The 19,326-nt window shown below is 38.1% G+C and overlaps 1 protein-coding gene across 1 annotated transcript in view; it reads right to left on the bottom strand.

The window, feature by feature from the left end:
• The window catches only part of PRDM5 (PR/SET domain 5), an 89,382-nt gene extending 73,302 nt beyond the window's left edge, over positions 1-16,080 (bottom strand). Inside the window, exons 1-3 of the mRNA XM_032223547.1 lie at positions 15,862-16,080; positions 13,094-13,177; positions 137-259 (exon numbers count right to left, since the gene is read on the bottom strand). Coding sequence (XP_032079438.1) covers positions 137-259; positions 13,094-13,177; positions 15,862-15,954 — 300 coding nt within the window. The 5' untranslated portion in view covers positions 15,955-16,080. The remainder of the gene's footprint in view (positions 1-136; positions 260-13,093; positions 13,178-15,861) is intronic.
• Between the last annotated feature and the right edge of the window lie 3,246 nt (positions 16,081-19,326).

The following is a 19,326-nucleotide window of genomic DNA, read 5'->3' as shown; positions in this document are numbered from 1 at the left end:
AATTGCCACTAGTTACCTAGCACTTTGCTAAGACTTCAGCAGTTTATGGCTGCCATCCTATACCATAAACTATACCATATAATGAGTAGACACGGAAGACTGAACTGGAAATCTAATAAGAACTGGATACATTTACCTGGATAGCTGCCAGATTCTTTTGTTCTTGAGATGGAGCTTCATGTACAAATCGCAACCAGTTAGAATGCCTTGGATTGCTAGCATCCAGAACATAAAGCACTTCACCTTTATTTCCACGAACCTGAAAGGGTAATAAAATGTGAGCGAAGTTAAATCTTTGAAAAAACTGAGAAAGATATAAAGCTAACACTACAAAAATGAAAAAAAACAAGTTCTCATTTTATTATTTTCTAATAAAAATAAATCTCTGGTTGTGTTCATGTATCATGTGAAAATTTGATTTATTAAATAAGTCAAAATAATTGAGTTCAAATATCATGCTAAACCATAAACAATGTTTAACAAACCACAAAGCTGAATTTACACAACAGGCTGGTCCAAAATTCAAAGTAGGGATTAGAGACTGTCAGAGATAGATTTACTACAAGAATGACAGTGGGGTGCTCTGTTCATATGAAAATGAGCAAAATTTGCAGGAATGGCAATTTGCCCAACGTCAAATATAAGTTGAGAAAAGGTAAACACATCTGGGCTTCTATTAGCACTTACAATTCCTCATATTCCCCTTCATTTGCCTTTCAAAACCAACATCTTATTGTTCTTCACAGCATGTAGCTACCTCATTTTTCCAGCTGCTGCTTGAAAACATATACCTTTTATGATTTTATATTACAAAGTAAAAAATTGAGCTTCTTTTTAAGGCCCTCTAAAGAGGAAAATTTATGTTTTAATAATATTAAATGGCATGGTATATTGATACATATATTTTATGCATTTTCATTTGGATCTTCTACCTTACATTTTTCTTGGGAAAGTTAGGAATCAGGAATGATATGGCAATGAAATATATTGCATATGATCTTATATTCTAATATATCATTCCTCCTTAGCATGAATATTCAAATTATTCAGAAAAAAGAGAATATAATCCATTAAAGCTACATTTTCAAATTTATGGCATTTTCTTACAAATGGGAATGAACAAATAGAATAGAAAATGTTAGTATTTTTTATCTTTCCAAGATTTAATACATGCTATGAACTCATGTGCAAAGGGTTCTGTGAACAATATAATGCTCAAGAAATAGTGGTGTAAGATGGGAACATTCAGGAAAGCATTGACTGATAGACATAACTTGCTAAATCATGATTTGCTTAATATTTAACTTCTATTTTATTAATGAGATTTTTTAAAATTGAAACGCTTAAAAGTCTAGTGCAGGGGTGTCCAAACTTTTTGCAAGGAGGGCTAGATTTGGTGAGGTGAAAATGTGTGGGGTCGACTATTCAGCCTGACATTCTTTGAACCATTAACATTAATGTGCAGTGAAGGAAAAAACATTGGCTGGCAGGGATTAATGATAGGCTGAATCGGTGGGGAGAAGAGGCTGCTGGCCGCTCGAAATTTGAAAATGGGCCGCAATTGGCCCAGGGGCCAGACTTTGGACATGCCTGGTTTCGTGGGATGAAAATTACTAGTAATTGTCACAGTGGGTAAATATTTAATTCTCAGGTGATCAGTAAATACATTAACTTTCTGAATCCCATCTTTAGGTAACTAGATCGGTGTTCAAAAAATCCAGATGACTTCTAAATGGCAGCAAAGTTGTAGATCATAGGCTAACTCCTTCCTGCCATTCTAGTTGCCATGCATTTTTGCACCCCAGATCCATCTGCCCTACCCAACTTGGAATTTTAGTACACTTCAATTGTTTTCAATTTTAACACTGTCGGCTGGAATGGTCTCAATGTTGGGATTATGGATTGGGATTGTGGAATAGTAAACACAATAGATTTGAATGATGATGATGTCCAAAATAAACAGGCTGAAATGATCATTTTTTAGGGCTGGGGGAAGACAAAGAGCCAATTCTTGAAGTTTAGCAGGCATTAATCTCCACAACCTACTAATCTTTTTAAAAAAAGAAGAATTTGTTCCCTAAAGAGGTAACTATAGAAATGCAATTTATGGGACCAATATAGAACTGGGGGAGGGAGGAAAGGCTTGGGCAGACAAGCAAAGCCAGTGTTAATTCCGATATGAATATGGATGAAATTAAAACTATCACATTTCAAAAAGAATGACATTTCCACAACCAGAATAGGTTACGCTGTGTTTTCAACATGAAAGATTTAAAAGCCTGAAGGGACTGCTTGAGTACACAAAATTGAACATTATACTAAGCAGACAAGTAATGAAATTGTTGAAATTGGAACCTTCTTTTGGAAAATGCTATGACCACAGTCCAGTATAAAGCAAGGTTGCTTGAAACATAAGGAACTTATCAGAAAATAGGATATCTCACGATTTCTTAGTTTTCTTGATAGCTCATTAATATTCCATTTATGCAGATGTACTATGAAGCAAAAGCTATACAAAATCATTACCATTTTTATTTACAACCTCACAAAAGTAGGACTCATATGCATTTTATCTTATTACTATCATATATAAATTGCATGACAATGGTTTTTAAAAATGCAAATCAATCTGATTTATTCTTTGACATATAAGTTTTCCTATATATAGATTTGTCTTTTCATTTCTCAAATGTAAGCAGCCTCTATACTAAATGTACTATTATTGTTGTTTGCATAATATTCTCACCAGCATACTTTTTCCACACGTTTGTTATACAGAGATAAAAACAAAAGAAAAATCTTGTGGTTGCTATAGAATTAAAGTCACTCTCAATAGAATAAGTACTGAAAACTCAGTTAATAAGAAATTAGAAGAACATAATACAAAAATAACTTTCAAAGTATTAAATTAGACTGATACTACTTTGTTCCACATGTAACTTCAATCTCTGCTTTGCAACCAGACTATCTTTTTTTTAAAGCTTTTCTGGTTGACTTGTTGCACTTTCTAACTTCATATATTTGGGTTGTTTTCCTCCAGGTTGTTAAATTTTTAAAGCCTGCTGGCATACTATGATATTAATGGCCAGGTTCAAAATTCTTCTGAAGCAGTTACATTTATCAAACAATATAAACATGATCTTTGAAGTTAGTTGTTTCAAAATGGATCACCCCTCAACTCAAATTTTGAGTATCGAAAATAATAATTGTAGTGGTAGAAAAGGTGTGAAGATCTTTAAGAGCATGCTTCTCAACATGGTTCAGGTAACTTGCTTGATAATTCTCCTCCTTCTTATGGCTGTAAAATGAAATCACATTTTAATTTGACTAAAGATATTACACAGTGGAATTTATTTTGTTGTACAGGGATATGAATTGAAGTCAAATACTTTGCAGCCAGTCAAGAAAAATGTCAGCACAACAATGAGGATAAACAGATGGCTTTCTCTGCACTTAATAAACACACTGCTTGCAATTCTGAAAAGCATTTGCTAGATTGTTGTTATATAAAAACTGCAAGAAACAGTATAAAAAGTAGGGAAAAAATATTCCATGACTAGACTGTAATTTAATTTTGAAACATAACATACGAAGCCTTGTACTGCTCAACATTAGCCTTGCATAGATCTTGAAACCGATGGGATAGAAAATTGCATTCACTTACTTCAACAAACTTTACGCAGAAGTGATTTAAGGATAAGAAACTCACATGAAAATAAACTATTAAAAGGTTTTTATTTTTCTGACATCCTAGTAAAGGCTAAAATTCACTGAAGGTTCCATACATTTATGAAGGAGCTATTCCATGAACCATGACCAAACTTAACACTATAAAAGGGATGTAATTAACTTAACTTACTTAACTTACTGTGACATACAATCAACATTAAATACTCTTATCTTGGATTAACCTATCTGGAAGTAAATTTTTCCATAAGAACATAATTCTTATGTATTATACAGTATAGAACTTCAGATTGGATCACTTAAAGGTAGTTGGCAGTAGGGAGTATGAACATAGCACCTATCTAAGAAAAGTTGCATCTGAAACTAGTTGTCACGCTAAAGAATCCTAAATAGACATGTTTAAATTCAGCATAAAAAGTCTATCCTAGTTGTATAAAGTAAAAGGAAGCTAACCTGAATCTTCTGCTAGAATAAAAAAACTTGTCTTAAAGGTTACATATTGATATCAAATAAATATTTCAAAAGAATTTTTCCAGTAAACAGTTTCCATTTGTATGGTCAAACCCCCATATTAATGTTTCTTTCCATCAGATGAATCTCACTGTTGTACCCCTGCTATTACTGGATGCTTTGAGTCTCCCTGGCATTTAATCAAAAAATGCAAATTAGGTCATACGAATCTGTTAAAAACAATAATTGGAATGTCAAAGAAACCAAAGCGATCGTGGGTGCACCTCGGTTCACCCACGTAACACCTATCCTCCGCGAGCTGCACTGGCTGCCTATTGGTCTTCGGATACGCTTCAAGGCGCTAGTCGTCACTTATAAAGGCCTTCATGGTATTGAACCTGGGTACTTGAGAGACCGCCTGCTGCCAATTACCTCCAATAGACCGATTAGATCCCACAGATTAGGCCTCCTCCGAATTCCATCTGCCGGCCAATGCCGACTGGCGACTACCCGGAGGAGAGCCTTCTCTGTGGCTGCTCCGACCCTCTGGAACGAGCTCCCCATGGGGATTCGAACCCTCACCACCCTCCAGGCCTTCCGCAAAGCCCTTAAAACCTGGCTGTTCCGACAGGCCTGGGGCTAAAGTGCTTTTGCCCCCCCCCCGAATGGTATGGTTGTTGTGTGCTTTTAAATTGTGTATTGTTCTGTTCGTCTTTTTTATCCCTTATCTGTACCCCCTTCCCTGATTTGGATTGTGAGCCGCCCTGAGTCCCCTTCGGGGAAAAGGGCAGCATATAAATGCAATAAATTCAATTCAATTCAATTCAAAGTACACAAATGGTAAACATGATTAAATATGACTATTACAAAATAATATGAGTACAAGAAATTCATGTATTTGAATACCAACATTTTTAAAAGAATCTGAAAAATTAGGATGTTGAATTTGAAAAGATTTTTATTTTAACCACAGACACAATCCACATATAAAAGTTCTTTTTTATTAAAAGTTTTTTTATTTTAAATTTTCAAAACAAACACAACACAAAGAATCCTCCTTCTTTACATACTGTTGAAAGTGTATCAGTTGGTTACAAAAAGCTTTCGTGTGTCTCTTCCACTGTCATCACACAATTCGTATTAACTCAAATATTTTAAATCAGATATTTTTATACATATTACCATCATCATACCTCCATTTCCATTTGACTATAATTGTTTAAACGTCCTTCATCATAAAATGTACCACGATTTAAAACTGACCACATACTGGCATTTCATTTGTTATTTCTAATATCCTCTAATAACACTATATCTTTATGGCCCATTCTGACTAAACATCAATAATATTTAGTAACAAAAATTTCTAATCCTCCTTTCCAAATCACTGTTTACAATTTATATCCAATTTCCTTATGTTGTACCCATACATATAAAAGTTCTTGATGGGAAATAACAAACATAAAAATATTAAAGATAGCTATTAAAGTAAAATCTATTGCCAGGAGACTAATCCAAGGACTTGAAGAAATATCCATTACTATGCTGTGAATGAATACCTTTACTGATATTACAAGAACATTTTCCATGGCTTTTCAGAGATTACAACCATCATCTCTTTGTCACAGGAAAAGTAACAAAAAAAGCCAAATGTAACTCTATTTTTTAAAAGAGGCAAGGATAGAAGAATAGAATATATCTTTATTATGGTCAAAGACCAGCAATAGACATTACTTTTTACAATATATTAAAAAAGTACTGACATTAAAAGTGGATAATATCCCTGTTAAGAAAATGCATGCTCTCAAACTGTTTGGGTCACTCAAGTGGGTGAAAAGCCGATAAGTATGTGAGTAAATATAATGATCAAGAAATTGTTAGAGATATCTCCAAATATCACAGCTATAATTCTGTAATCATTTTTTTTCTTGTGAACATTGAAGCAACGCACAATTTTGCCACTGCATGCGTGGTAGACGGGTTCGAGTCCTGGAAGAGAAAGCCTACCTAAAAATTGCCTGCCCTTCTTGGCACTCTCTAGTAAAGGGAGAATATATGCTGACCTATGAACTCTGTATAGCTCAAAGTACAACATGTGAGATATCTTCAATTTCACCTTTATCACATATACATATCTGTTGTGACTCAGCAGTTCTGCTGTGAGTTTTTTCGGGATACAAGATTCAGTATGCAGCTGGGGCTTGTGGGAGGCAAGTTTGGAGATAAAAGGATGGATGCTGCCACGCCCCAGTCGCTGGAGTCAATGTTCCTTCGTGTGTTTCTTGTTTGGTACAACATTGCTTGATTATTAATCGTGATTTATGCCTGTTACACTTGGATAAGTGCTTTGGTGTTTCATGTAAACCTGATCCGTGGAGACTGTGGAAGAAGTGCAATACTTGTAAGAGTCTTTTGTCTTGCATTCTTGTCGGAGACTTGTATTTATGTTATTTTTTGGCTCGAAGCCAGTTTGAACTGAAAACTGATAAAGAAAGACTTCCTTTTAAGTTGCCTGCCTGCGTTTGTTAATGAGCCGTGAAGTGGGGGGACAGAACAGATTGACTCCATCCTGACAAGCCTTAATCTGTGTTATTATGGAGCAGCTCATGGCTGAAAATAGATTAATGGCGCAGCATTGTTGTCGGACCAAATTCAACAGTTGCAGAGAGCTGTAAGACCCCCCCCCCCAGCCAAGGAGGAAGTGCCCAGTAGCCATGCCAGATAAATATGATGGGAGTCTGGCTATGTTTGCCGCGTTTCTGGGACAATGTCAGTGTTCCTGAGCCTGAGAGAGGAGGACTTTCCCACTGACCGGACGAAGGTGGGATTCATTATCAGTTTGCTCTCAGGCACGGCTGCCCGTTGGGCCACTCCCTTGTTAGTGCAGCAGAACCCTCTGTTGGATGACTTCCAGGGCTTCTGCCAGCATTTCAAATGGATGTTTGAAGATCCAATAAAAGGGGAAACAGCTGCCAGAAGTTTGAAATCACTGCAGCATGGGACTGGGTCATTGCAGGACTATGTGTCTGAATTCAGGCTACATAGCCAGGATTCCACATGGAATGAACCAGCTCTAATGGACACATTCCAAGATGGATTGTCTGAGGCCTTGCAGGATGAACTGGTGAGGGTGGACAGGCCACCGACGTTCGACGCGTTGGTCCACCTGTGCCTCCGGATAGATGCTCGGCTGCAGAGGTGAAGGCCTTGCCGTGTATTCCAGGAGACCACCAGCATGCTAGTTCAGCAAGAGACTGCAGTGGACTGGGAGGAGCCCATGAAGTTGGGTGCTGTCCGACCTCGGGTGTCACAGACAAAGATGAACAGAAGACGTGTGGAGGGATTGTGTTTTTATTGTGGGGATCTTGGACACTTGGCAGGGAGCTGCCACAAGAACAGAAGGGTTGCGTGGACTGCAGCCGTCCCTCAGCAACGCACGATCAAATCGGACAACCAGCACATTGGTGCAGCCGTGTTACCCCATTCGCACAAGATAGCGTGTGTTCGGGGTGTGTGGAGTCCCAGGGCGGATGCCCTGCCGAGTAAAGTAAGGAACTCCGACCCTGCGAACTCGCTTCCACCTCGGACTGTTCTACCTGTTGCATCCTGCGCTGCCGTTTGTCATCCTGGGAGCATGCAGTCTCTGGTACGGGATGCACAGCAGGGTGACGACTGGGTGGAGCGACAAAAGGCGGAAGTGAGGCCAGTGTCCCCATGGACTTTGGAAGGGGATCTTTTAAAGTGTCGGGGCCGGCTCTATGTTCCCGCAGGGCACATCCGTCAACAGGTGCTTTCGCAGATTCACTGCACGTCTGCATCAAGACATTGGGGGTTTGTGCGGACGTTGCGCCTGGTCTCCCGTCAATTTTGGTGGCCCCATCTGAAAAATGACGTAAGGAGGTACATGAAGTCCTGTGCTCAGTGTCATTGGGCAACGTCTACAAAAAGAACTCCGCCGAGATTCCAGCCGTTGTCGACTCCTGTCCCTGCAGCACTGGATTTTGTCTTTAGGGTCCCAGAGGGGTACAAGGGTCTTAGACCGGGCTCCGGGGAGGCCATCACTAACTCTTCTGGGCCGCACCCCGATCATCGAAACCGGGGGAAGGGCTCTGCGGGAAGGGATTGCGTGGTGGCTCGGCAGGAGTCGGTAGAGCTGCCGTCAACCTCCAACGGAAAGGGGGTTGATGGGTCAGCCATGCAGAGGGTGGAGGACCCTGGACAGGGTGTTAAAGCTCGGCCAAAGTCGGTAGAGCTGCCGTCAACCTCCGACGGAAAGGGGGTTGGTGGTTCAGCCTTGCAGATGGTGGAGGACCCTAGACAGGGAGTTAAGGCTCGGCTAAAGCTGGCAGAGCTGCCGTCAACCTCCGACGGAAAAGGGGTTGGTGGGTCGGCCTTGCAGAGGGTGGAGGACCCTAAACAGGAAGTTAAGGCTCGGCCGAAGTCGGTAGAGCTGCCGTCAACCTCCAACGGAAAGGGGGTTGGCGGGTCGGCCTTGCAGAGGGTGGAGGACCCTGGACAGGGTGTTAACGCTCGGCCAAAGTCGGTAGAGCTGCCATCAACCTCCGATGGTAGGGGGGCTGGTGGGTTGGCCTTGTGGAGGGTGGATGACCCTGGACAGGGTGTCGACGCCGGGAAGGGCGGAAGGAAACATGGTGGCCACCGGATACCTAAAGAGTTCCGATTCAAGGGGGCTATGCCTCCAGAGGTTTGGGATTCATGAAAAAGGCACCAAGGGAAATGGGTGCTGGTCATCTTGGGGACACATCATCCCGACCATTGGACCCCGGGGAAAGGGCCCTGTGGTGGGGGATAGTGTTGTGACTCAGCAGTTCTGCTGTGAGTTTTTTGGGGATACAAGATTCAGTATGCAGCTGGGGCTTGTGGGAGGCAAGTTTGGAGATAAAAGGACGGATGCTGCCACGCCCCAGTCACTGGAGTCAACGTTCCTTCGTGTGTTCCTTGTTTGGTACAACATTGATTATTAATCGTGATTTATGCCTGTTACACTTGGATAAGTGCTTTGGTGTTTCATGTAAACCTGATCCGTGGAGACTGTGGAAGAAGTGCAATACTTGTAAGAGTCTTTTGTCTTGCATTCTTGTCGGAGACTTGTATTTATGTTATTTTTGGGCTCGAAGCCAGTTTGAACTGAAAACTGATAAAGAAAGACTTCCTTTTAAGTTGCCTGCCTGCATTTGTTAATGAGCCGTGAAGGGGGGGACAGAACACATATCCGTTCTAAAAGAGGCAATAATTGTTAGATTGGCACTTGAAAAAGAATTGTACTTTGTCTATATTTATTTAGTTATTTGACAAATATAAAAGACCATGCAAATGTGAACACCTCACAATACTTTCACAAAAGGGTCAACTTTTAAAAAATATGAACCTCACAGTTTTGTGGAAAATACCATGGAGGCAACTCATTCCCTGAGTGTCATTAAGGCCCAATTCATGCATCAGAGAGTGACAAAGTATTCTTATATTAAAGCTGGTTTCCATAAAATGTATTAAACATGGTAATAATAGTTAGTTGACTGTCTAATTCCAAATGGATCTTGCTGACATAAATCAAACCTTCAGTAGTTACAATCAAGTAACAACTTTAAAAAATATGGCAAATATTGGCAAATTATCATGATGTAATAGCTTTTCAGAAACTGGAAATTATAATTCAGCCAGTTTGGTTTACTGGTTAAGGCACTAGGCTACAAAGGAGGAGAGCCTGAGTTTAAATCCCACCTTAGCCATGAAAGCCAGCTGGGTTACTTTGAACCAGTCACTCTCTCTTAACCCAATTCACCTCATAGACTGGTTATTGTGAAGAAAATAGGAAAAGGAAAGTGTGTTGTATTTGTTCACTGTCTTCAGTTATTGGTAAAAATAATAAAGGTGGGATAAAAACAAAACATTGGCAATGTTCTGATTGGAATCTCCCTGGCAGGGAAGCATCTTTTACATCTAGAAGGTACAGGTCCAATATTCTTAAACTTGTCCCTCATGAAGCAATGCAGCAGATTTTCCTGCTTCAGCTTCTTGCATTAATTATTTGTGTCTTTTTGACAGTCATTCATTTTCAACAGCTTCCTAGCTAAAAAATGGAAGAAGGCAAGGACTGAAAATACGATTTCACCAGCAGATCCCAGCCTGATACGGAACCCATCAAGTGGTTTCTCTGAATGTTGTCACCAAGGAAGTAGGAACATAGTGAATTTTGTATTTGGAATCTTACTTTGTAAGCCACTCACCATACGTGAGATGGGCAACAATATAAATTTCTTAAATTTCATAAATAAATAAGTTGCCCATACTGGTCATAAGGAAGTAATCTTTCTTTTCAAGTGAATATGGTAAAATATTAAAAACTGTTACATCTATATAATGATAATACTATTTCTTCATTGCACAATGACAGAACTAGTGTGATGATCAGTCTTTAGAGCATCTGTGCTATTTATAGATCAACATTTTCCTAATATCAGATATACTATTCAAATCAATTTTGAAAAAAAAAAAATTAAATTTGCTTATCTAAATGCTTACCTAGTAAGGTTCAAAAACCTATACTTTTATTCCTCTATTTGAACATATCTAATCAAATATAGAAACATGTTTTCAATGTGGCTAAATTAATAATAAATATTGTAGAAACAAATGCCAACTCGGCAAACAGAAGTTGTCTTCATACTTTCTGGAGAGACTATATCAGGGATGTCAAATTTACATAATCACAGTGGCATCACGTGACATATCAGGACTCCCCTTCGTTAAATCAGGCATGGGCGTGGCCAGTGCGTAACACATCTGGCCCGTAGCCGGGAATTTGACAGCCCTGATCTAAATAAATTGGACAGCTGCTTTCTACTTTACATACTCCTAGCAATAAACTTGGCGCTCACAACATTACTGTATATCTTACGACTCTTCTATTCAGATCATCACATTTAAACATAAGCTGCTTAGCTTCAAGCATTCATAAAACCATCAAAGGTGGCATGCAGCAATCTCTGCATGATCCAAAATCTCTGCATGATCCAAAAACTAGGTCAGGGAAAAGAAAAGTTAAAATATTGTGCCAAAAGTCATAAAACCTGAGGTTATGGCTTCTTCAATAAATGCATTACACATCCTTATCAGTCAATAACCAAGTTCTCAAGACAAACCATGGTTTTAGCAAAATAAAAGTATTTAATTAACAAAGACCAGTGAAATATGAGAAGCAATATACTTATGAGAGTAAATAATCAAAATGATTAATTAACACAATTCCTATCAGCTTATGTGCTTGATTTTGTCTATTTCAAGAACATGTTACAACAAGGATCTAATGATGCTGTCACACACCACATCCTCTGAGTACTGAAAGACTCCATTATCCTTTTCCAGCTTTTGATATGTTACTAATATCAAAATGGGGTATTTCATGTTGTTCAAAAATAAGAGCTGAAGTTTTCAAGATGAACTTCTTGTATCCTCTAAAGCAATCTATGCTAATTAAAACAAATAATTTAGAATTTCAAAATTACAACAGCCCCATTTCATTAATTATATGGATGGACAGAATATAAAGGTAAAGGTTTTCCTTGTCCAATTCTAGGGGGTGGTTCTCATTTCCGTTTCTTAGCTGAGGGAACCAGCATTGTCCAAAGACATTTATGTGCTCATGTGGTCAGCATGATTACATGCCAAGGGGCACAGAACACTGCTACCTTCCCACCAAAGTGGTACCTATTTATCTGCTAGTGGACAGAAGCTAGGCTAAGTATTGGGAGCTTAACATTTTGAACCCAGCAGCTTTAACTGCTGTGCCATTGACCCGCTGGACAATATATAAATCTTTTCAATTATTTTTTAATGAATAAATTACAGCCAATGACAAAGAAATTGAGTTGTTACTAGATCAGCTACATAGCTATTATAAATTTTGGTAACCTGTTTTCAACATTCAAGAAATGTTCATACTGATTCATAATATACTGATTCATATATATTTCAAGGTTGTTTGGTAAATTGTCTATCTTTTCATAATCTCATATCTTCTTTACAACTAATGAAATTTTTCTATAGGTTTGTTGTCCTTTCTTTGTCCTCAACAGGACTAAGTTTTCTATGAATCTATTTCTACTAGTTCAAGAATATAATGCTATGAACATTTCTTCTTTCCAGTGATTGCCTTCATCCTTTATGGAACTGGTGGTTACATTTATGTAGGAAATTGGGAAGATATGTCAATTATACATTGAAATGAAATTTAAGTTTATTTCTTTTCAATTTTTTCAGGTAAAATTATGTTGAAAAGTATTGACACTAAGATCAACACTGGGACATGTGGATGGAATTTATAATTTATATGCTATAACTTTCTGAGAATTTCTGAAGCACTTTAGCAAATCACAGCCTTAATCTTAAAACAACTACTTGCACAAGCACCTCCTTATGCTTAATTATCATAGTGCTATATTTTTTTATGAAGTTCATCTCTTTCTATGAATGAATGAATGCTAAATAGATAAATACATAAACTGTATTGTATTTACAAATTGTTAGTCTTGGTGAACACACCAGTATCTTTATAGTTGCTTAGCTACCTTTTCAGCATAGACATTTGAGAATTAAACATCTGCTACAACTCTTAAGTTTTCATCTTCTACATCATAAAATATTTTAGCACCATAAACATTAAATGGATAAATCACTCATTCTATGGTTTAATTATAGCACAAACATGGTTTGTTAAACTATACATTACATTAAAATAAATCAAGTTTATGCATATTCCATATTCATCTGCCTTTACTGGTGTTGACAAAATGTACACCATCAACACTATATTAGGGGGGGGGAAATGAAGCATCAGAAATTCCATGCCTCCTAATTGCCCCAAAACAATTGCTGCTCTAGTCTTTAATAAATAATGCTTTAGAAAATTTCTTAGACAAAGTGCTGGAATTTTTACCTCCCACATTAGCCTGCAGTCTGTATTTTCATCCAGTTCCTGTGGCATTCGCTTTTCTCCTGCAAATGGTCCAAACTTTTCACCCTAGCAACAGTAACAAAATTGGCATCTTTTGTTTATGAAAAATTACTATTAATTGCTGACATCAAACTGTATGTTAAAATTTACAATTCAAGCAAAAAGAGCAAAAATATTTGTATGTCTGAGAAAACTGCTGCTCAATTATCAGCTATGAAAGTAAAGGTTCATAATTCATATAATTAATAAAGTCAGTTTAATATAATGATTAAGGTACTAGGCTAGAAACCAGAAAATTGGGAGATCTATTCACACCTTAGGTATGAAAGCTGGCTAGGTGGCTTTGGGCCAGTCACTCTCTCTCAGCCCAACTCACATTACAGGGTTGCTATAGAGGCAAACATAGAAGGAGGAAGGAGCATTATGAATGTCTACCACTTGAGTTACTTGTAATAAAGACTGGATTAAAAAAAAATCCAACAATGCCAAGACCTTGGGAAGGACTTGTTAGGTATTGGGCAGAAATTCTGGATTAAGTCTAAACATCTATGTTGCATGTTGAAAAAAAGCAGACATCAAGAGCTTACACCGGCCCAATGTCTGATTTTTTTCAATATAGATCAACCTGTCCTTGAATGGCTGGATGGGCTGGACATTAACATTTGAACCATTTTAAGTTCATATATTTTCCATATGGTAAATGAATAAATAAATCTAGTTGACTGCAACAAACCAGCTGAAGAAATATTGCACAGACCGATTACAAACAATGGCAGCATTGGTAAGTAGCGGCAATGATGCACTGGAAGTCTGCAAGAAAATTATTTGCCTGCAAGCAAGAATTGGTGGGACAATAAAATAAGGAAAGTAACAGAAAATGGAGAAGCTAAAGTGCTCTGCAATTTTAAAATGCAAACAGATAAGCACCTGCCACCTAATACTCTAAACTTAAAACTATTGATAAGAAAGATTTTAAAAATCTGGATAGTGGTCATGGCAGGCCATGGAAACAGCAGGATAGAAGAGAAAGAACTGGAGAAGATAACAAAATACAAAGACCTACAAATAAAAACAGAATGATTATGATAAAAAGAAAGCAATGATGGTACCAGCAGTAATAGGTGCCTTGAGTGCAATCCCAAAACAACTGGAGCACCACTTCAATACCATCTAAAATGACAAATTCACCATCAGTCAACTGCAAGGAAAGCATTGGATCAGCTTACATCATGTGACAATATCTATAACAACATCAAACATCCACATCTATCCCAGGTCCTTGGGTAGGACTTGATAGGCAGACAAAAATGCCATTTTTCTGATGGTACAAGAAACCATAACAATAAATGATTTCAGAAACACAATGCAAAGAAAGAGGGAATAACCCATCCTATAAATATCCATAGCAAATGAAATCATTCTCCACAAAACTTCCATTTGATATAATATTAAGAGATACGCTGCATAGTATCTGATGCTGTGTTTCAGGTTTGATGGACTTGTTAAAATTTTCTTTTTCCAATCAGGCTAAACGGCACATCTGAAATGTAGCAGAAGCCTAGAGAAGCAGAATTACTAAGGCTTCTCTGCCTTAGTAATGCCAACATTGTCCATCTCCGTTGGCAATGACTTTTTAACAATTACTGCATGACTATAATGATTAAGTGAATAGCTGAGACTCATATTGAACCATGATGGACTGCCCCCAACTGACTCTGGTTTTGGCATATGACAGTCTTCCACAGCTTCAAAGCCCCAAATATGCCACAGGTAATTTCCGAAATTCCCACCTGAAATGCCAACTAGGAATTCTAGAAACTAAAGTATCAATATTTCTGGACTGCCAGAAGGACCAGTATAGGTACTGGTACCACCAGTATATAGACTCTTGCATTATTCCCAATAAACTGTCAATGTATAATTAGATTAACCTAGTCTAATTAAAGTAATGTAATCTAATACAAATGTTTTTACAAACAAAAGGAATAGTAGATGCAGGAACAGTAGTTTTCTCTTAAACTGGCATCTACTATCCTTCATATATGCAAGTGTATCTTGATTTTAAGAAATGCAAATTGTGAATTAAGCATTACTTTGATCAAGGAATGCAAGATAGTGCAGTAAGGGAAACAGGAATCAAGTAGCAACATTCTGAATATTTTCCATGGAAAATATCATTTGGCTCCAAATTTCTATTGGTTCCAAGTACATAGAACAAGGATCACTTTTTGCAATGAAAGTGAACAACTGAACGTCCCGATCCATCTTTGAAATTTCTTCATAACATTCCTCTTCCAGACTAACTCTAAACTCCCTGGAAATTGGTTCAAAGCTATAAAAATATTCTGCTGCTATATTCTGCTATCTTGCTTCTCCTTGGCTTTCTTTACTTTTGGTCCATCTTTTTTTAAGTAAGAACAAGAAGAAGGCAGGAAACTTTTCCGTTTCAGAATGCAAAACATCAGCATCTTCTGCTGAGAAGCAGACGGAAGTGGGATGCGAAATGAAAAAAAGCGAAGGGGTTGGGACTTCAAGAACTTAAAGCTGCAGGCAGAAGCAGGGAGGCAGGCTGTAATACGTGGCAGGCGTTCCCATTAAACAGAGAACTAACCGGGGCTGGGCGGGGGTGAGGCGCTTGAAAAAGTTTTTAAAACTAAAGGTTGCCAGCCGCCCACCCCGTCACCTTCGCTTGCGCCTTACCTCCTCTGCGAGCCCCTCACCTGAATGGGGCAATAACAAAGATCACCCACCTTTTTCACTCTCCGGGCCGTAAAGAGCCCCATCCCGTCTTGAATTTTAGATGACTTCAGGGCGAACCTATCCGGCACGTACATGCCCAGCATTCTGCCCTACCTTGAAAGGAAAAAGGGATTGTAACCTCCTCCCGCTGTGGGCTAATCGAGAGGCATTGCAATGGCAAAGGCAAAAGGAAATAGAGGGGAAACCATTGAAGGAGCGCTTGCTGCTAAAATACCCCCCCCCCAGTTGCCCCCGCCTCCTGGAAAGTAAGGGCGGCGCCGTTCTTCTGCCACAGTTCGGGTAAAACTCCGCTGTGATTGGCCGAAAGTTGGTTGAGATCTAAGTTGGGGGGGGGGGGAGACACTAAGATTCCACTGATCAGCAAGGGAGAGGATTTCAGATCACTAGTGAGAAACCGAGTAGGCGAGTTGGGAACGGTTCTTTGTTTCTACCTAAAGACGACGGACTGTACGGTGCTGTCTAAATATTGCAAGACCCAAGTATAAAGGAAAGGATTAGATTTAATTCGGCTACTGATTGCCTTTCGCACCTACACTGCTGTTTTTAGAGACGTAGTTCAATTTTTTTTGATCCCAGAGACAGAAGTGAATTTACTAAAATTGTGAATTACAATTTAAGAACCTTTAAGTAAGGCTTATATAATAGAAATACCCTAAATATAGTGATTAAAAGAACTAAATATGCTTTCCAAACAATCCAATTAATGAATAGATATTCGGTATAAATGCCTAAATGAATCATTAGCTTAATAATCGACCTCTAATACTAAATCTAGACATTTCTATGCTACCATTTACATGAAGATTTCCATATTTTAGGAATACAAGTCAGCATCCCACTGTGATCCTTAAATCTAAATCCACAAATCATATGTATTCATATGAAACCAAAACAAAGCTGTAACAGAACAAAACCAAAGCACTTAAGTTTGGTCTTGCATTAAGAGCGTAAGAAAGTGAGGATAGCTCAATTTTTAAATATCCTTTTTGTAGTCGAATAGATCCTTTTTGTAGTCGAATAGATCCAAAATAATATTTTCTGATGACTTTTATTTTAAAAGGCTAGGAAAGACATTGCATATTTTCTAACACCTGGTCCTGATAATTTTCCAGAATTGGATATTTCAATTCTTTCTTCCACAGATCAAATATATATTTGATGCTAACCTACATTTCATCTTTTAATCATGCATAAAATTGAACAGATAGCTTCCATTCAAGCACAGCATTTCTTAAAGAGGCAACAATTGGAGATATCGCACAGGCTGCCAAAACTTCTAGGCCATAATACATGTTTCAGTTGTGTATGTTGCAACTTTTTCAATTGTATATTGGAGGTAAGGCAATTTGGAAAGGCAGTCTCCCAAAAGCTTTAAAACAGCAATATGACCTCAACATACACTTCATCTTATTACCAGGGACCCCAATATGCAATATAGACACAGGCTTGCCCCAAAAGCTCAGACACCTCACAGAAGAGATTGAATATTGTATCAATTCACCACTATAGTGTGTCCAGAAAATAAAAAATCTAAAAATAGAAGACAGTACTGTTAGGGTCTCAGTCAATGTCTCAGCACTTTTATGTCCATAAATCTGGAACTAGCAAAAGAATCCATAGCAGCAGTACTATGTAACACACCCAGCCTAGACAAATGCAGTAAGATTAAAATACCCAACTTTAAATTTATTCACCAGGGTCTGCCCCACTATTTTGATTGACAACAAGAAACACCAGGAAATCAGAACACTGATTGGATCACTGATCTCAGGATTCATAGCATCTGAAAACTATAGAACTCCCACAAGTACAATCTGGTATGTAGACAACACCTTTGTTATATTAAAAGGAAGAAAGAAGAAAACAATACACTATCTTTCCTGGGTCCTCATCCTAAACAACTTACACTAAGTGCTCCTTTACCAAAGCAGCTACCCAATCTTCTACAAGAGAAGTTGTGTAAGAACTTTATTCAGATGAGTGCAAATGTTCTGCAGACTGCCCATATATTTTTTCAAGAAAAGGATTGAGTTTTCAACCCATTGCCCAACCCAACTTTACCAGAAAGTGGCTGATCATCAACCTATTACAACACAACCAACACAAATTATGAAAAAGAATAACACTATATCAAAAACAACTCAGAAACAACCAACAGACTATTAATAACTACATGGCATCACTGTAGCACACAAATTCTCCAAAACACCTTAAATAACCCAAAAGACCCAGGATCCCAAGAAGAAGAAAAACAGAAGTCATCTATAACATATAGTATAAGAACAGTAACAGCTAATATGTAGGACAGACTGGCAGAAGAGCCCATCCATGAATACCAACTAGCAGTCAAAAGGCATAATGAAAAACTCCTTAATCTCACAACATGTGGATAAACTCAGCCATAGTTTCAATTTAGAAACTGTGAGCATCCTACACTAAGCTAAATCCAAAAATGCTATTGAATTCCAGGAATTTGGAATTCCATAGCATTTGGCAAACAGATAAATCTACAGGTGTCCTCCTTTTTTGAATCATGGAGAACTTCTTTGGTGTGCTGTACATAGAAAGAAAAAAAGTCCCCTGCTTTTGTGAAACTTTTAAACTCTGCACACAAAGACTTAGCTGCATTTTAGAGTCATTCTATCTGGTCAGGATCTCTATAGAAAATGTACTGTATCTGGCAGGCAAACAAAAGAAACGTTACCTTCAAGCTTTGGGAGAGAAATATAGAATCGAATAGGGCACCTTATCTTACCACACTTAACCAGGCAGTGATCTGTCCATAACAAAGGAAACTTGTAGTTTGGCAGTTCGAGTCTCACTGGCTCAAGCACCAATTGTTGGGGGCAATATGCTGACTCTGTAAACTGCTTAGAGAGGGCTGTAAAGCACTGTGAAGCGGTATATACTATAAGTCTAAATTCTATTGCTATACAATTGCATGCATGTGTGGGTGGGGTGTCTGGGTATATTTACACACACATGACTAATTATTCATTGCTTAAGATATTTTTAGCATTTCGGTTTTCACATTATTTTAGAATTCAGTAACTTCTAATAATCTGGAAAACCTTTTTGCTCAGTGCTTAGTTCTATATAATAACAGACAAAGTGAACCCAGTTGGAACATTTCATTTTAAATAATATTATATTTAGTACCACTCTGAACATCAAGCTTAATCACTTTTGATTATTTTGCTAATATTATGTATTATACATTAGCGTGTTTTTGAAAGTGAACTGTCCTCTATTAAACAGATCCATTTAGATGGGAATTCAATCCATGATACGATGGATTTAGACTACATACAGTCTATCAGAGTGCAGATTGGAGCTAGCCAAAATGCTTTTTTTTTACCTCCATGGAGACAGGCATTTGTTTAAATCTGATTATAATGCTGAAAGGGAAAAAAAAAAAACATATGTTTGAAAATGTTGAAAAGCTGGGGGAAGAG

This window comes from Thamnophis elegans, chromosome 9 (genome assembly GCF_009769535.1).
Source record: "Thamnophis elegans isolate rThaEle1 chromosome 9, rThaEle1.pri, whole genome shotgun sequence".
NCBI lineage: Eukaryota > Metazoa > Chordata > Lepidosauria > Squamata > Colubridae > Thamnophis > Thamnophis elegans.
The sequence above is the reverse complement of the archived record's forward strand: the minus strand, read 5'-3'. Positions and strand labels throughout refer to the sequence as shown.